This window comes from Ambystoma mexicanum, chromosome 4q, assembly GCF_040938575.1.
Source record: "Ambystoma mexicanum isolate Mex_15411 chromosome 4q, UKY_AmexF1_1, whole genome shotgun sequence".
NCBI lineage: Eukaryota > Metazoa > Chordata > Amphibia > Caudata > Ambystomatidae > Ambystoma > Ambystoma mexicanum.
Window position 1 is genome coordinate 1,270,824,963 of NC_090928.1, and position 16,814 is coordinate 1,270,841,776.

The following is a 16,814-nucleotide window of genomic DNA, read 5'->3' on the forward strand; positions in this document are numbered from 1 at the left end:
CTTACACCTTTTCCCTCGACTCCTCTCATGAGGAAGGTGGTGTACAGGTTACACAAGGAACCGATGACTCTGATCCTTGTTGCTCCTATGTGGGCAAGACAGCCGTGGTATCCACATCTGCACAGACAGGCGATGTGCGATCCTATCAAACTCCCCTGCCAGTACAACCTACTCACCCAGCACGGGGGACTAACGGTGCACCCTCAGCCACACTCTATGAACCTGGCAGCATGGCTCCTGAAGTCATAGAGTTCGATACGGACATCTAAATCTACCACAGAGATGTATGGATATCTTGAGTCAAGAAAACTGAACACAAGGCACTGTTACTATGATCAAAGGAAACAATTTGTAATTTGGTGCCAGAATAAGCAAATCAGCCCTGTTGATTGTACTCCTTCTAATATTATAACCTATATGCTCCACTTACTGGATGCAGGGTTAGTGTTTAACTCGCTAAAGGTACACCTGGTGACTGTCAGCCTACACCACTTCCCATAGCAAGGTCACGTGGTCGTGAGACCACCCCTTGAGCCTATGCACAAGTCTAGTCTCAAACACCTGACTTATAAAACTGCCTTCTTAGTAGCCATCACTTCCATAAGAAGGTTCAGTGAAATCCAAGCTCTCAGTGCAGGATCCTTTCTTTACTATACATAGGGATAAACTGGTTTTATGAGCTCACCCTAGGTTAATTTCCAAATTCCATGTTAACCAGTCTATTGAGCTACCGGCCTTCTTCCAAGAACCCGAGAGCTCTGCTGAGGTGAAACTCCACACACTAGATGTGAGGAGGGCAGTCCTCTACTATGTAGACAAGACCAGACCGCTAAGAAAAACAGATCAACTGTTTGTCACCATAGTGCCAGGCAGAGAAGGAGATTGCGTCTCTAAGAATGCCATCTCTAGGTGGATAGTCAGATGTATCCAACTGTGCTATTCCCTTTCAAATAAAACACTGCCTTTTACGCCAAGGGCCCACTCCACAAGAGGTACTGGAGCCACTCTGGCTTTCATTGCAAATGTCCCCTTAAACAGTATTTGCAAAGCAGCTACATGGAGCTGTATACATACTTTCACTCTGTACTACTGCATTGACACTCATTCCAAGACAGATACACAAGTGGGACAAGCGGTTCTAAGACATTTATTTGCTCATGAACCTTCTCACTACCACCTCCTTCTTCCACTGCTCGCTAATCTATGCACAGGATGTGATCTAAGCAGATTCCACAAGCCTCAGAAGGGATACATTACTCACCGTAATCCTATTTCTGATGCTTGTATCTGCTTAGATCCACATGCGCCCACCCTTCCTCCCCTCGGAGAGAAGGCGCATGGATGCTTATGAGCTTGTCTGATACGTATCTGCTTGGATACAACTGTACTCGCGCGACACCTCATGTCAGAAAAATAACAATTGAAGGGACCTCCACGCGTGAGGGATCATGGGTACAGTGGATGTCACACTAGGGATAGGATTTCTGGCACGCCCTGTCGACGTCCCTTTTCGAGTTTTGAAAACAACAACTGTAATACTCAGCAGCTTCCACTAGATGTCGGCCTATGCACAGCTGGTGAATCTAAGCAGATAAAAGCATCAGAAATAAGATTACGGTGAGCAATGTATCCCATATCTCTTTAACCCCTCTGTGTTTAACCTAAACTAGAGCATATTTGCCTGCTCTGTCTCTGGGTTGTTTTATTGATGTTCTTTACCTTGAATGAAGATTTGTCTTTTGCAGGCATTGCTCTTCAGCTGCCCTAGCTTCCTTTTGATCCCTGTGTAGACTCAGTTGTTGGCTCCACCTTTTAGCCAGGGCAACAAGGGCTGCGGTAGGTCCACTCATTGGCCAGAGCAGCAGTGACTGTGTTGCTCAACCGTTAGGCCAGGGCAGCAGTGACGCTGGTGGCCCACCATTTGACCAGAGCAGTAGTGACTGTGGGGGCTCACCCTTTGGCCAGAGCAGCAGTGACTGTGGTGCTTCACACATTGGCTCGAACAGTAGTGGCTGTGATGGTACGTCATTTGGTCGGAGCAGCAGTGGCTGCCACACTTTGCCAGAGCAGCAGTGACTGTTGCTCTCCACCCTTTGGCCTGATCATCAGCGACTTTGGTGGTCCGCCCTTTGATCAGAAAAGCAGCAACTGTGGTGGGCAGAGATATTAACTATCCCTTACATATCTAACTTATTCAGAGTTTCTTTTTATTTTTTTTAAATAAATTCCTTTGTTTTGTTTCTCTCCAGGTAATCGGACGTTCCACCCAGTGTCGCCGTGCTGGACCACAGCTGCAGCCGCTCATAAAGCACTTGATCTTTCCAGGCACGCTCCAACCATGGAGAGAATTCTTCACTTCAGCCCCTCGCAGCAAGAACGTAGTGTGGAAAATTGCCAGGAAGTACACCATCCGACCAATCAGGATGATGAAAACAGGCGGCAGGGACCACACGGGTATGTCTGAGTGCCAAAGAGACAGCCTTTCACCGGTCTGTCTTGGTGACATTGAAGGAAATGTCCTCTTCTGTGTCTGTGAGCACCGATGAGGGAGCGTTGGCTCGTATGGAGTGTCTGGGCTTCACAGGAGTTAACACTGTAGTAGTGTCTGTGAGCACTATAAGTGGATTTTCGACATCGCTGCTCTCTATGATCACCATTCACCATTGTGGTCATCAGTAGTGTAGACCCATCAGTGTTTCTGACTGCCATGGACTGAGTATAAATATTGCTTGTGTGTCTCTGTATGCACAGGAAATGGTATGTTTGGAGTCATTGAGAACGATTGAATGTGTTGGAGGATTCCATTGCCCTGGGAGAGAGCATAGTCCTCAGAAATTTGCAAAGGGACATCTGGTATGCCCAGGGCATGTTAGAACATATGGACATATCTGAAAGTACTGGCTGCCCGATTGAAACACCTGCATGGCACAAAGACATTGTTTAGATTAAGTAAATGTTTGAACTCCATATAAACACAATGGTTCAGCTGCCCAGCTTTACACAGTTATAGTTATAGAGGATGTGGCAAGGTACCTCATAAACTGTACACAAGAGAACCAATCTGTCGCATGTGAAACTCTTGTAGCACAACCACAGCTATTCACTGCTGGTAGACTGGGAAACGAGGGAACACTGTGGTGTGTAGTGACATCTGCAGAGAGACAGAGTAATGGAATCCAAAAATGGCGTCTGATGCTGGGGAAAGGGGCTGGCCAGAAAGCTATAGACCAATCAATACAAGGAAATACTATCAGGCAACTGCTTTCCAGTCACATGGCATCCTCAGAGTTCTCAGAAGGGAGCATATACAGACCAGGGGGAAGATGTGGGCACCTGGAGAAGAAGACTGTGTAGAGTAGAGAAAGGCTGAACATAGTAGGATTGATGACCCAAAGAGCACTGTATTGTGCTGTGGCTACACTGGCTGTGCTGTATCCAGAAGTTGTGACCCAGAGAGAGTGGTGTTATGGAAGCGTTCTGCCTCTGGCTGTATTATGCTTAATAGAATTTAGGGAAACATCAGTCAGGACTCCAGGAAACAAGGGTTTCTGTGATACTGGGTAGAGGGTTGTGATTAGCCCAGGAGATATCCAGAGGCAATTGTAGTGCAGGAGACACAGGAGAAAGCCCATAAGGAATCAAGATCATGCATCCTGTGGAGCCGGAAGTCCTGGAGAAGCTGGGGGAATCCACAAAGGACCCTGAAGGCAATCTGCCCACAAGAGAGAAGCACTGTGGACACTTCAAGATCCAGAGATGCAGAGGGAGAAGAGGGAAAGGCACTAGAGTAGCAACCCACCAAGTGGCAATTGTAATCACAAAGCGTATGTGAATGACAATTGGACTGAATACAATAAGTCCATGCTGATTTCTAAGAATTGGAGTTCCACAACTATCTATGAATGAGAAAGGCATTGATTCCAAGTGGCCAACACTGCATTCTGAGACATGGAGTGAATTTCTCCATTGATTGGCACCAACATATGAGAGAATTATTTTGATGACAACTTCCAATAAAACAAATTATTTCTCTGACCTTCTTTTACTGATTTGCCACAGGATGTATCTTTAAGAGGCCTTGCATGGATTGGTCCTTGTTTAAGTGAATGAAAAATAACCTCAGTTAAAAGGGTGTCCATCGCCGCACAAATCTGCAGGTTATTTGGGAAGTTAGTGAGAGCCAGAGAAATACTGTTGAGGTCCATTATAAAAGGCATAGTTTAGCATTTTGGAAGTATGAGGGTAGGGAATAGAAAATTATAAAACTGCATGTCTGGAAAAGCATCATATTTTGAGACAAGGTAACCCGTTTAAATAGATGGAAGGTGCATCATGGAAATGCAGTGCATGAGCCCAGCTGGTGATAGCATGTAGGATATTTCTTAGTACAAGGCTTGCGGGCAAAAGAGTAGCATCCATGGTTGTTACTTTGCATAGTTGCCAAAGAAGTGCGCAAGTTGTGGTCCTGTGAGAAAATTACATGGGTTGGCCACGCAGCTGGGCTGTAACTCTTAAGCATATAGACCTTTTTCAAGCTCTTCATAGAGATTGGGGCACGCAAATTGAATGTTCCATCCTAGAAGTAAGCTGAGTTTTCCAATGAGACTCTGAAGTGCCGGTTACTATTGCAACACTGAGATGGACACTGTGGCCAGTGATTATTGTGGGGGAGTAGAAGTTTGAGTCTGACACAGTGGTGGCATGTTTGTTGTCAAAATCTTTTACCTCCTGGCCTTGATGAGGTAGATGTTGTACTTGCCCCTGCTAACCCTCCTCTCTTTTGTCATCTTTGCCCTGCTTTTTTGCCCTTTTTTCCTCCACTCCGCTGCTTTCCCCTACTCGTTTTTGTCATCCATTCCCTGATCGTTTTTGTCATCGAATCCCCTGCTTTGCCCATATCGTTTTGGTCATCCATTCCCCTGCTCGTTTTGTCATCCATTCCCCTGCTTGCCTCTGCTTGTTTTTGTCATCCATTCCTCTGCTTTGCCTTGCTCCTTTTTGTCATCCACTCCCCCGCTTTACTTCCTCTTATTCTACTGCCTTTTTTCAATTTTTCTGCCACACCTGTGACCTCTCCTCTCCCCTGCCCCCTCCCTCCCTCTGACCGTGATTGGCTGTTCCCCTAGGGAAGCCAAAGCCTCCTCTGGAGACCAGGATTCTCTTTCCATCCAGCATCCTGGGCTTGATGATGTAGGTGTTGTACTTTTTCCCCTGCCGCCCCTCCTCCATTTTGTCATCTTTGCCCTGCTTTCCTCCCCTTCCTTTCCTACAATCCCCTGCTTTGCCCTGCTAGTTTTTGTCATCCACTCCCATGCTTTACCCTGCTAGTTATTGTGATCCATTCCCCTGCTTTGCCCAGCTCGTTTTTCGTCATCCATTCCCCTGCTTTGCCCTGCTCATTTTGTCATCCGTTCCACTGCTAATTTGTGTCATTCATTCCCCTGCTTTGTTGACTGCTATTTCGTGGTCTTTTTTCCATTTTACTTTGCACCTGTGACCTCTCCCCTTCCCCTCCCTCTGCCACTTGCCCGTGATTAGCTGTTTCACTCCAGGCGGTAGGCTCTTAACCACACCTCCTAGGGCAGCCCACTGCCCATCCAGCGCTTTGGCTAAGGGCCCCAAGGCAAAGGGCGCAGCTCCCAAAGAAGCAGCTCTAGACCGTGTTTGCCCGTGTTCGCATGAGGAGCCAGTAGCCAGCCGTCAACCAGCAGCGACTGACAAGATAAGTGTGGTCTGGGTGGGGAGAACAGCAATCACTGTATTCCAAAAAGCCCTGCCTCTCATTACCTACACAGCATAGCATACCAAAATTAGTCAGATAGTAAAGAGTACCCCTATTACTGCTGTGTATCAACCGTTGAGTGGTCGCAATTTAGGAGTTTACACTCTGTCCAGGTGAAGTTTAGCAATGCGTCACACTCTGATAGAAGAATTATGGAGATTAGTAATTTGCCACATCAAATAGGACTGTCTAGATTAGCCTGTGGGCTACATTGACCCACTCAGCAGAATTCCCATAAATAATTAAGCTGCGCTTTTGCAGTCAACAGCAAAATGGCTGTACTGGTTCCTTGGAGCACCATTGCATCAAAACTGCGATTTGCAGCGACAAAAGAATGGCTACACCATCTTCCCAAACCTCTTTTGGGCGAGTTGGAACAGAGGGCACATTGAGAAAGGTGCCAGTGTGTTCTTGGGTGCACCCAAAAGAAGCGAATCAAAGCAGCGCTGCTCTGCTGCTTGCAAAAAGTTTCCATTGAAAAGGGAATATTTTACACTGAAAAGGATGCTGCCCTGATGCTATTTTCAACTATTCCACATCACATTGTTTTTATCCAAATGACCCTGCCATGCCCATCCATATCCACATTGTGCTTCAGTAGAAGAAAGTATGATCCCTGAATGACAGGCTGGGTGAGCCAAATCAAAAAGAAAATCAAAAGTAACTTCATTTTCAGCCACAGAAAACGCTTGACATTTGAGTCACAAAATGTCAAAAAGACCATTGATTCAAAGAAACCCCAGCTCTCTGGGCGCATGTCAATTTCAGTGCATCTGTGTTTCAAACAAATTGCTGCATACCAGAAGCTAACTATGGCTACAGAACAATGTGGGAATTCAGATGGAAGAGAAAAACTGAATTTGAAAGGAAAAGGCCAGCAGTCACCACATGTTTAAATCTGCTTTTGCAAATAAGAAAAATATCTGTTTAAAAATGTATGTTGGATAAGGCCTTGCCCTTATCTAGCAATGCAAAGGGACTTGTGCTGTGGAACATATATGGGAGGTTTTATTCAATAGGCTTTCTTTTGATTCAGAACAAAAGTAAATAAAATAAGGATTTATATTGGATTGGCTACATAGGGGAAATCTGCCCCAAACATCTTTCTGCTTGGGGGTTGCTAGCAACAGAAGGCCCCTTCTGTTGCTAGCAACAGATTCTAGGGCACACATGGGTGATCATTTCTACCATGGCAGACCTTTGACTGGGCTGAAGCCTCTTACAATAGAAATTCTGGGCCACCAACCTGAGAAGTAGCAATAAACATTCAATCAAACTGGGAAACCCCCATCCCCACCCTGGGCTGAAATAACAGTTCTCCAGCATGGGGTCTGGCATGGATTCACATGCTCATGAATATTCCCCGTCGTCAGGCTGGGAATCCTCGGTAAAGAAAAAACCAGTATCAGTTTCGTTTCTGATCTGTCTTTCGTAGCAATAACCAATCACTGGTCTCTGCGTCATACTGACCACAGCCAATGACTGCCCTCTACCTAAGCACCGCCTCTGGCAGCCATCTTCAGATTTTTACCGCACGTTCATGTGTTGGGATCCTCGTGCTATTGCTCTCGAGCGTTAGTGCTATTTTTTCGCGCTTTTTTCACAAAAACTTCGATTCTTCGGTCAAAAGAGCCTCAAGCTCCACCGATCCTACATCCGATCTACGGGGACCCGTGTCGGATTCGTCTGTGCCCCTCAAGGGTGAAGATTTCGTCGAGCTACGCTTCGGAGGACTCCAGAAGCTTCTCAGGCCCGGTCTCGGAGATGGCCCAGGAGAAGGGAAGCTCGACGCCCGGAAAGCTGTTCAGGGTCTGCCCTGGATGCCAGCTGCAGAACGTCTTTAAGGAGGACGAACACTCTTTCTGCCTTTACTGCCTTCATGAGGACAAAACGCACGTGGAGAAGGACTGTGCGTTTTGCGGCAACATGTCGGAACGGACCATGAAGGACCGTCATCAACGTCTCGCCAACTGGCTGCAGGGTAAGAGCCCGTCTGGCGAGAAGAAGAAGAAATCCGAGCGGTCTTCTAAGACCTTTGAGGGCGCCCCGGCGACGGGGGCCCAACATAAGGCCAAGCACCGCGAGTCCGCTGGCACCGGGAGCGCCGAACGGTCGGGCTCTACGGGCGCCAGGCAGGGCGCACCCTCCCCGGCACCATCAACCACGAGCCAACGCTCTGGGTCGGGTAAGAGGAAGGCCGAGCACCCGGCGAAGCTCCTGGAGAGGCCCCGGTCGAGCTCGAAGGCAGAGGAGGAGCGTGGCAGTGCCCCCTCCCTCAAGGACAAGGCGGTGAGCGCACCTAGGGTGGTGAAGGCCTTGATCCATCCGACCAAGCCCTCTATCGAAACGGTCGCGGCGGCCCTGGCCCAGCCTGTGGAGGCTACTCCAGTGGTGGCGACCTCAGGGCCCAGAATCTCCCTGCCTCCTCGGAGGGAGTCTTCTTTTATGCCCATCGATAGGACCCCCGTGAAACCCTCCGTGGAGAAGAAGGGGGGGCAGGGCGTCGTCGTAGATTCGGCCTCAACCTCAGAAGAAGAGCTGGTCGAGGTCTTAAGCCACGGCCTAGGCGTGGAACAAGACCAGCCCGTCGGAATGGGTCCCGACGCAGGCGACGACGACGACATCGTCGAGGATGCCGACGGGGCCCCTGCTCGCCCGTCGGATTCCCCTCTGCCAGCGCCGCGAGACAACTCGGCGGCCATTTTGTTGGCCATACAGTCCTTATGCACTGAGATAAGGACGAGGCTACCGTTACCGACGGAGGCACCTCTCCCGTCGGGGGATCCAGAACCGGGACCTTCTGGTGTTCCCCCTGCCAAGAAAAGAAGGATCCATCCTCCACCTCCTTTTCAACCGTCGCGCCCCGTCCAGCCCTCCTCCCCGTCCACCCGAGGGGATGATACGGGGACTGACACGGCAGCGACGGGTACGGACGACGAGGCATACGACGAGGATTTTCCGTCGTCGCCCCCCACCAGGGCTTCTCCGCCCGACGAGATCGGATCTTTCCATTCCATGATCTCCAGGGCTTCCGAGCTTTTTCAACTCTGCCCCGAGGAGAAGAAAAAGGAAGGCTTCCTTTATCAGCGGCGCGAGGCCAAGAGGAAGACGGTCCTCGCAGTGCCTCTGTTGGACGACATTTGGGATGAGGGCCTTTCCCTCCTCAAGAACCCTTCCACGACGCCAGCTAGAAGAGACCGGTACGAGAAGAAGTACCGGGTCCCGGACACGGCCCCCCTATGCCTCCGGGCGCAGCCTACCCCGGACTCCGTCGTCTCCGCGGCGGCCAGGAAGAAAGCGGGGGGGGGTGCGGCCTCCACATCGACTTCCCCGCCGGACGGCGAGGGAAAGAAATTGGATGCTATGGGACGTAGAGTCATCTCGTCGGCAGCGACGACGATTAAAGCGGCCAACGCCTTGGCTATCGTGGCCCGCTACGACAGGGAGCTCTGGTACAAGATGGCTCCCCTGCTGGATTTTCTGCCGGACGACAAGAGGGCTGAGGCCCTTGAGATCCTCCAGGAAGGTGAAGTGGCTTCGGACCACGCCATCACCGTGGCGACGGACATCGCCGACGCTGGGTTCCGCCAGCTAGGCAACGGCGTTTGCCTTCGACGTCGTGGATGGCTCAAAGCTACGGATTTTCGGCAGGACGTCCAGACCAGAGTCCTGGACATGCCCTTCGACGGGAACAACCTGTTTGGGAAGACGGTGGACGATTCCCTCCAGGCCATCAAGGCGGATACTGAGACGGCCCGGGCCCTGGGAGTCCTGCAGCAACGACGGACGCCCTTTCGGAGCGGCGGAGGCAAGGGCGCCTCCAAAGGTTCCGGTGGCGGTTTCGCTTCCTACCGTCAAGCGGCCCGCTCGTCGTCGCAAGAGGCCTACAGAGGACGAGGCAAGTCTAGCGGACCCCGCCGTCATCGCCAAGGAGGTCAAGGCGGCAAGGCCGCGTCCAAGCAGGATTGAACCGGCCGTGGGGTCGGGCCCCCACCGAAGCACCCCGGTGGGAGGCCGGCTGGCGGGCTTCGTCAGCGTGTGGGAGTCCATCTCCACCGACCGTTGGGTGCTGGACGCCCTGGCCCGGGGCCACGCGCTCGAGTTTCAAAGAAGGTGCCCGCGCGTCCCCCCCCGTGGCCAGGAGAGAACTTCACGTCCCTCAACTTCTCCTGGAGGTAAAGGCGATGCTCAGAAAGGGCGCCATCGAACTCGTCCCAAAGAGGCTTCGGGGCTCCGGAGTCTACTCGCGATACTTCCTCGTGAAGAAGAAGACGGGAGGATGGCGCCCCATCCTAGACCTGCGACGGCTGAACAAGTTCATCAAGGCGCAGAAGTTCCGGATGGTCACCTTACAGCACGTCCTGGGTCAACTGGAGGAAGGAGACTTCCTGTCGTCGTTGGATTTGGAGGATGCCTACTTCCACATTCCAATCCTAAAGGGGCACCGAAAATTCCTCAGGTTCGTGGTCCAAGGGCGTCATTACCAGTTCAAAGCCCTTCCCTTCGGACTGCGGTCGGCACCCAGGGTATTCACCAAGTGCCTCGCACCGGTGGCGGCGCAGCTGCGCCGCGAGGGGATTCACGTCTACCCCTACCTGGACGACTGGCTCATCCGCGCCAAGACGAAGGAGCTCGCCGTGGTCCACACGGCAAGGACCGTCCAACTCCTCACGGACCTGGGATTCTCCGTGAACTACACCAAATCCCACCTGGTGCCCGCGCAAGTCGCACTGTTTCTGGGAGCGAGGCTCGACACAGTGTCCCTTCTGGCCTCCCCGTCGGAGGAGAGGACCAGGACCATCTTGGGCAAGGTGCAACGGATGCTGGTGGCCGACGCGGCCAAAGTGAGATCCATCAAGTCCCTCCTCGGGATGATGTCTTCCTGCATCTACCTCATTCCCATGTGCAGGCTCCGGATGCGCCCGTTGCAAGAATTCCTGGATGCGCGCTGGATCCAGACGACGGGCAGCTTCGAAGAAAGGATCAAGCTCGACGAGAGTTTCCGGCGAGCGATACGGTGGTGGGGCACCCGCGCGCATCTGACGGCGGGCATGGACTTCCAGACCCCAGCCCACCAGGAGACTGTGACCACGGATGCCTCCCTGGAAGGGTGGGGAGCGCACACCGAAAATCTGCACGCGAGGGGACTCTGGCTCCCGACGGAGAAGTCCCTGCATATCAACGTCCTGGAGCTCCGTGCAGTGTTTTGGGCCCTCAGGTCCTTCCTTCCGTCCCTGAAGGGCAAGGTGGTGAGGATCTTCACCGACAACACCACCACCATGTTTTACATCAGGAAACAGGGCGGAACCAGGTCCCCAGCGCTGTCCAAGGAGGCGCAGGACCTGTGGCATTGGGCCGTCGCCCAAGGGATTTTTCTGGTGCCGTTTCATCTGGCAGGGATAAAAAACACCATCGCCGACTCATTCAGCAGGGAGCTGCGCTCGTGCCACGAGTGGGAACTACGGCAGGATCTGGTGGATCGCCTCTTCCGACGGTGGGGCACACCCCAGATCGACCTGTTCGCGACGGCGACGAACACCAAGTGCCGGAGGTTCGCCAGCAGGTTTCCCCAGACGAGGAGCATGGGCGATGCTTTCTCGTTCCCCTGGGAGGGCCTGTTCCTCTACGCGTTCCCTCCCTTGCCTCTGCTAATCCGGCTCGTCAACCAGCTCAAGAGGTCACGGTGCAGGATGATCCTCGTCGCACCTGCGTGGCCGAGGCAGATATGGTTCCCGGACCTTCTGGACTTGTCAGCGTCCCCGCCGATCAAGCTGCCGGCGGACGCAGACCTACTCTCCAGGGAAGGAGGCGCCATCCTCCACCACGACCCGAAGTCGCTGAACTTGCAGGCCTGGCTCCTGCAGCGCTAGAGTTTGGAGGATACGACATACCGGCCGATTGCAGAGAGGTTCTTGCAAAGGCCAGGGCGTCCTCGACTCTTAAATGCTACGGACACAAATGGAAGAGGTTCTCTGTCTGGTGCCACGCACAGAAGATTAACCCTCTACGGATTACGGCTCCCCAAGTACTGCCGTACCTGCTGACGCTGGCCAAAGCTGGACTGGCACACGCGTCCATCAAGATTCATCTTGCTGCGATCTCCCGATACACCAGAACCACGGGGCGGACGTCCTTGTGGTCTCATCGTCTGGTGAAAGAGTTCATGAAGGGACTATTCAGATCGTTCCCGCCGGTGAAGGCTCCGGCCCCGGCGTGGGAGCTCAACGTGGTGCTGACCAAGCTCATGGGACCTCCGTTCGAGCCTCTGCACTCGGCCCCGTTGAAGTTTCTATCGTGGAAAACAGCTTTTCTTGTGGCCATCACCTCCACACGACGAGTGGGAGAGATCCAGGCCCTTTCCTGCAAGGCCCCGTACTTGACTTTCCACGACACGAGGGTAGTGCTCAGGACGCACCCCTCCTTCATGCCCAAGGTACCGTCGGACTTCCATCTCAACGAACCCTTGGTGTTACCTGTGTTCTTCCCGTCGCCTTCGTCGCCGGCTGAGAGGACTTTGCACTCGCTGGATGTAGCTAGAGCGCTGAAGTTCTACGTGGATCGCACGAAGGGTTTTCGGAAGACGTCACAACTCTTTGTGAACTTTGGACCTGTCAATCAGGGGAAGGCTCTCTCGAAGGCTTCCATCTCCAGATGGCTCTCCGGCTGTATCATGTACTGTCACCGGTTGGCAAACCGACCGCTGCCTGGCCGTCCGAGAGCCCATTCCACCAGAGCGATCGCAGCTACCACGGCGTTCCTATCTGGTGTGCCCCTGCTGGACATATGCAGGGCTGCTACGTGGAGGTCGACGCACACCTTCACGAAATTCTACTGCGTCGACCGGGATTCCAGGGAGGAGTCCAGGGTCGGCCAAGCAGTGCTGCGCAACCTGTTCGCCTGAGGTGAGCCTGGTGAGGAGGTAAGATGCTTAATGTTGAGTTGATGTGATGCTTAATGTTGAGCCTTTGCCACCTCCCGTGGTTGTGCATGTGTGTACTGCTATGTATTCTTTATTCATGAGCATGTGAATCCATGCCAGACCCCATGCTGGAGAAGGAACAAGTTACTTACCTGTAACTGTTGTTCTCCAGCATGGGTCTGGCATGGATTCACATGCGAACCCTCCCGCCTACCCCTCTGCGGCTCTTCACTTGGTCATACTGCCACTTCACGTGCTTCCAAATCTGAAGATGGCTGCCAGAGGCGGTGCTTAGGTAGAGGGCAGTCATTGGCTGTGGTCAGTATGACGCAGAGACCAGTGATTGGTTATTGCTACGAAAGACAGATCAGAAACGAAACTGATACTGGTTTTTTCTTTACCGAGGATTCCCAGCCTGACGACGGGGAATATTCATGAGCATGTGAATCCATGCCAGACCCATGCTGGAGAACAACAGTTACAGGTAAGTAACTTGTTCCTTGGTGGTAGCTGAGAAAAAAATGGGCCACGTGAAGGACAAAAGCCTGCCTCATTTGTTTCCAAAGACTGTTATTAATAACATGTTAAGACTTTTATCTCTGCTACAGGACTTCGTAAAAATGTAAAAAGTTAACAGTGTAAATGTAATTTTGTGGTTTTTAGTTTAAGACGTGGTAACTTCCACTGCAATGTTGGGAACAGAAATGGCAGAGAAGTGGACATTCTGAGGAAAGTGTACATGCTGCCATTGTGAAATGTTATACTGATATGCCTAATAATAATCTATACACATGTATAGAGTTATAGAATTTTAGGCCGAATATTTCTCGCTGAAAATGATAAATTGTTAAAAGGAAGCTTCCTGACCCCTTTAGCCCAAACTGCTTTGTTTGATCTGGTGTCAATGTGAACATCTGGAGTCTCCATCTCTTTAACATCAAATTTCCGGATTGCCTTCAGGGCACGAGGTGCACATCTCTTGAAGCCTTCCATATCGTATGCGTGTGCGTTTGTCAAGTAAACGTAACAAGGATGAAGATGCTCCCAATAAATTGTATACATTGGTCACTTATGTACCAGTCACCACATTTAAAGGTCTCCAGACAGTCAACGTTGATGAGAACTGAGGTTTTTCTTTAAAATTAAAATCTAAAATTAAAAAAAAGTTAAAACAGACGAAACAAGGTCCTACAACTGTGAGAATTGGACTGCCATGCTCTACATAAAATATGTAATCTGCCCATGTGATTTGTTAAGATGCAACAACTGTAATAATTTTCCATTTATGTCAAAACTGGGTTGTGGCAAAATTAATTCTGGGAGGTTCTGTACATAGTAAACTCACATCATATTGCTGATGCCATGTCTCTAAGAATACAATCAGTTAACAAGCAGGCGGTAACAATCACCCCGACCAATCCAGTTGTTTAGGGGTGTACTCAGCTAAGCCTGCCTGCCCTACCATGTAGTTCTGTGATGTCACCATGCTTTATATAAACGGTGGCTGACAGGACTCTAGACAGACTCTCTCCTGAAATTCCAGCGCCTGCGTTCCTGATCTTCTACATCCATCTTGCCAGATTCCAGATTCCACTGCCAGGCCAAAGCATAGCTGACCCATCCCAGCAAGGCCTTGATCTAGAAATCCCACTAAAATCACATTAACCAGGGGAAAGGCTGTGGTACCTTTTAGCATCCTTTGATCAGACTGGCTTGCTGCCCACTAACTGCATCCAGCTGTAACTGTGCCATCCAGTGACCAGTATTGCCCAGCTGTTTGCTGTAAGGGGCGCCTGCCATGCAGTGACCAGACCTGGTTGACTGTTCAAAACTCAATCGTGGACTATGTGTATTTCCCATCCCATAGAAACATATAGCCCACCCATTCTGACCCTTTTATCTTTATTCCACTCTCTAAGTCTTCCTATTCATGCCTTGCTAATTTGTCCTATTTTCAGAATTCTTTGTGCATCTTGTCTGTGATTTCCTAGTGTTAGTGCCATTCTTTCATTCACCCCATCTTGTAACTCCTTAGCGATATTTGCAATAATTGAAATGAATTCCCATATAGATCTTAAGTTGCAAATTTAACCCGGGATCCTAGCGTGTCTTTCTTTAACAATATAGTCTTAATAATCTAGTTTAAGTAAAATCTGTCTTTCTTTCCCAACCGATTTTCTTTTTCACGGCTTCATTTTGCCAAAATCAAACCTCCTTTGATCTTGCAAATCTCAATCAAATCTTCAGCTACAACCATCCTTGCACTCTTATATTGTCCATACATCTAGTTCCCAGCCCAAAAACCGCATTCCAAATCTGCGTATTTCACCCGTTTTTCATAAAAACTGTTTGTGACATTTAAAATGTCATCTATATAAAATGCAACTTTCCAACGTGTGATTCGGCTGCATCGTGTTCTTACTTTCAACTTATTAAATTGTATGCCTTTTGTTGAGAACTTGCCTTGTGATTGCTAATGTTTATCCATTCCTCATATCGCGAGAAATCCTATTTGCCTCATAGATTTAACTGCACATTAATTATTTATTTGTCAATTTCCGAGTGTCATTTTGTGCCATTGCAAAGGCATTTGCCTCTTATTTTATAAGGGAAGGTCGGATTTTGATTCTATTTGCTGCACAATATCCCTGACTGCCTGGTGTTTGGGAGAGCATTGCAGGGGGAAATCTTAACTATGGTGCTATTTACCCAAAGAGAAAAAGCGTTCCTATTCATTTGTGCTTTGTATATGTTCTTGTAGAAGGTTAATCAAGTATATTGTTTCATTTTCCATTGTAATTATCACCCCATTGGTGATTGCTGCCCAATATTAAAATTTGTAGGATTTCCTTTGAAATTTAAAAATAAATAAAGATTGCATTCGCATCAACCGGCCTGGTTCCTGGTCCATTGTGACCCGGGGTATTTGAAAAAGGGGGTGTGAGACGGGTTGTGTGCCATCTCAAATTGAATTAGTAGAATATAAAGAGAAAGTATTCCAATTGTGCGCTACATACTAGATTAAGACCAAGGTGTGTCGCCCGATTGAAATCCTTAACAAGCCACATAGAAGAACTTGGCGAGTAGCCAAAGCACTAACCACCCACTTCTACCTCCTCAAACACACCACCCAAACACTATACACACCGACTAGTCTAGCAAACCTGTACCCTAAAACAAACTGAACACAAGCAACACACACCTACAACAAACTAACCTGAACACTGGAACTTACCCATACGAACACAAGCCAGTGCGTAGAACCTTAAACACCTGCCATTCTACCCATAAAACACACCCCAACATGACAAACAGTCAAACAGAAAACACTGAAGGCATTGGACCCTACCCATTTGGGTACAACAGCCAGTGCACACCAGCTAGCATCTGCAAGCCAACACACACCGACGGCAGTTTCTCCCAGTCCTGGACCTATCCTATCATTCTTCCCTCGCTAACCAACCACTAACCACTCTCTTTCTTTCGCAGCCACGTGAGCGCCTGGAGTCTGCCCTGGGTGGTATTGGTGCACGTTATAATCATCATAACATACCTTAACATAACCGCTATTACTGGCCCACCTCTCTTATCTTATTGCCACTAAATAGAGGTAAAGTGCATGTTCCCACTTCCATTCTGCAAATGTCGCTCCACATAGGTGCAGAGTTGTGAACTGTGTTGCCCAGCCATCGCTCACATCAAGATAAGTATCAGCGAGCAATATCTCACAACTAGGTAGACTATACTGTGTGCTTGCTAGTCCAGATAAAACTACATAAATGAGCCATTGTCACAATTGGACAGAATTGTGAAGATTGGCATTGCGTCATATCTAGACAGAATTGTGAATGTCTGCTTGTGTCACATCTAGACGATAGAGATTGAAGGTAGATCCAACGCGTAATCCCTGAATATTGTAGTCCAAGTTAAAAGAAATATTCTTTCACATCAGTTCTTATGGTATAGTAAATGTGATCTTTATATTAGTTGCAGATATCTTGTCAAAAAACAGCTGACACGTGTTTCGACCTTCGAGGTCGTTATCAAGGCTGTACATTAACAGAAATAATATTTTGAGAAAAGCAATGTAAACATTTGACATGAGAATAAAAA

At 49.7% G+C, this 16,814-nt stretch overlaps 1 protein-coding gene across 2 annotated transcripts in view; it reads left to right on the forward strand.

Moving 5' to 3' along the window:
* The window catches only part of MRPL2 (mitochondrial ribosomal protein L2), a 223,333-nt gene that overhangs the window by 111,460 nt on the left and 95,059 nt on the right, over window positions 1–16,814 (forward strand). For both annotated transcript variants that reach the window (XM_069608891.1, XM_069608892.1), the window contains one exon: window positions 2,250–2,454. In XM_069608891.1, coding sequence (XP_069464992.1) covers window positions 2,250–2,454 — 205 coding nt within the window. The remainder of the gene's footprint in view (window positions 1–2,249; window positions 2,455–16,814) is intronic.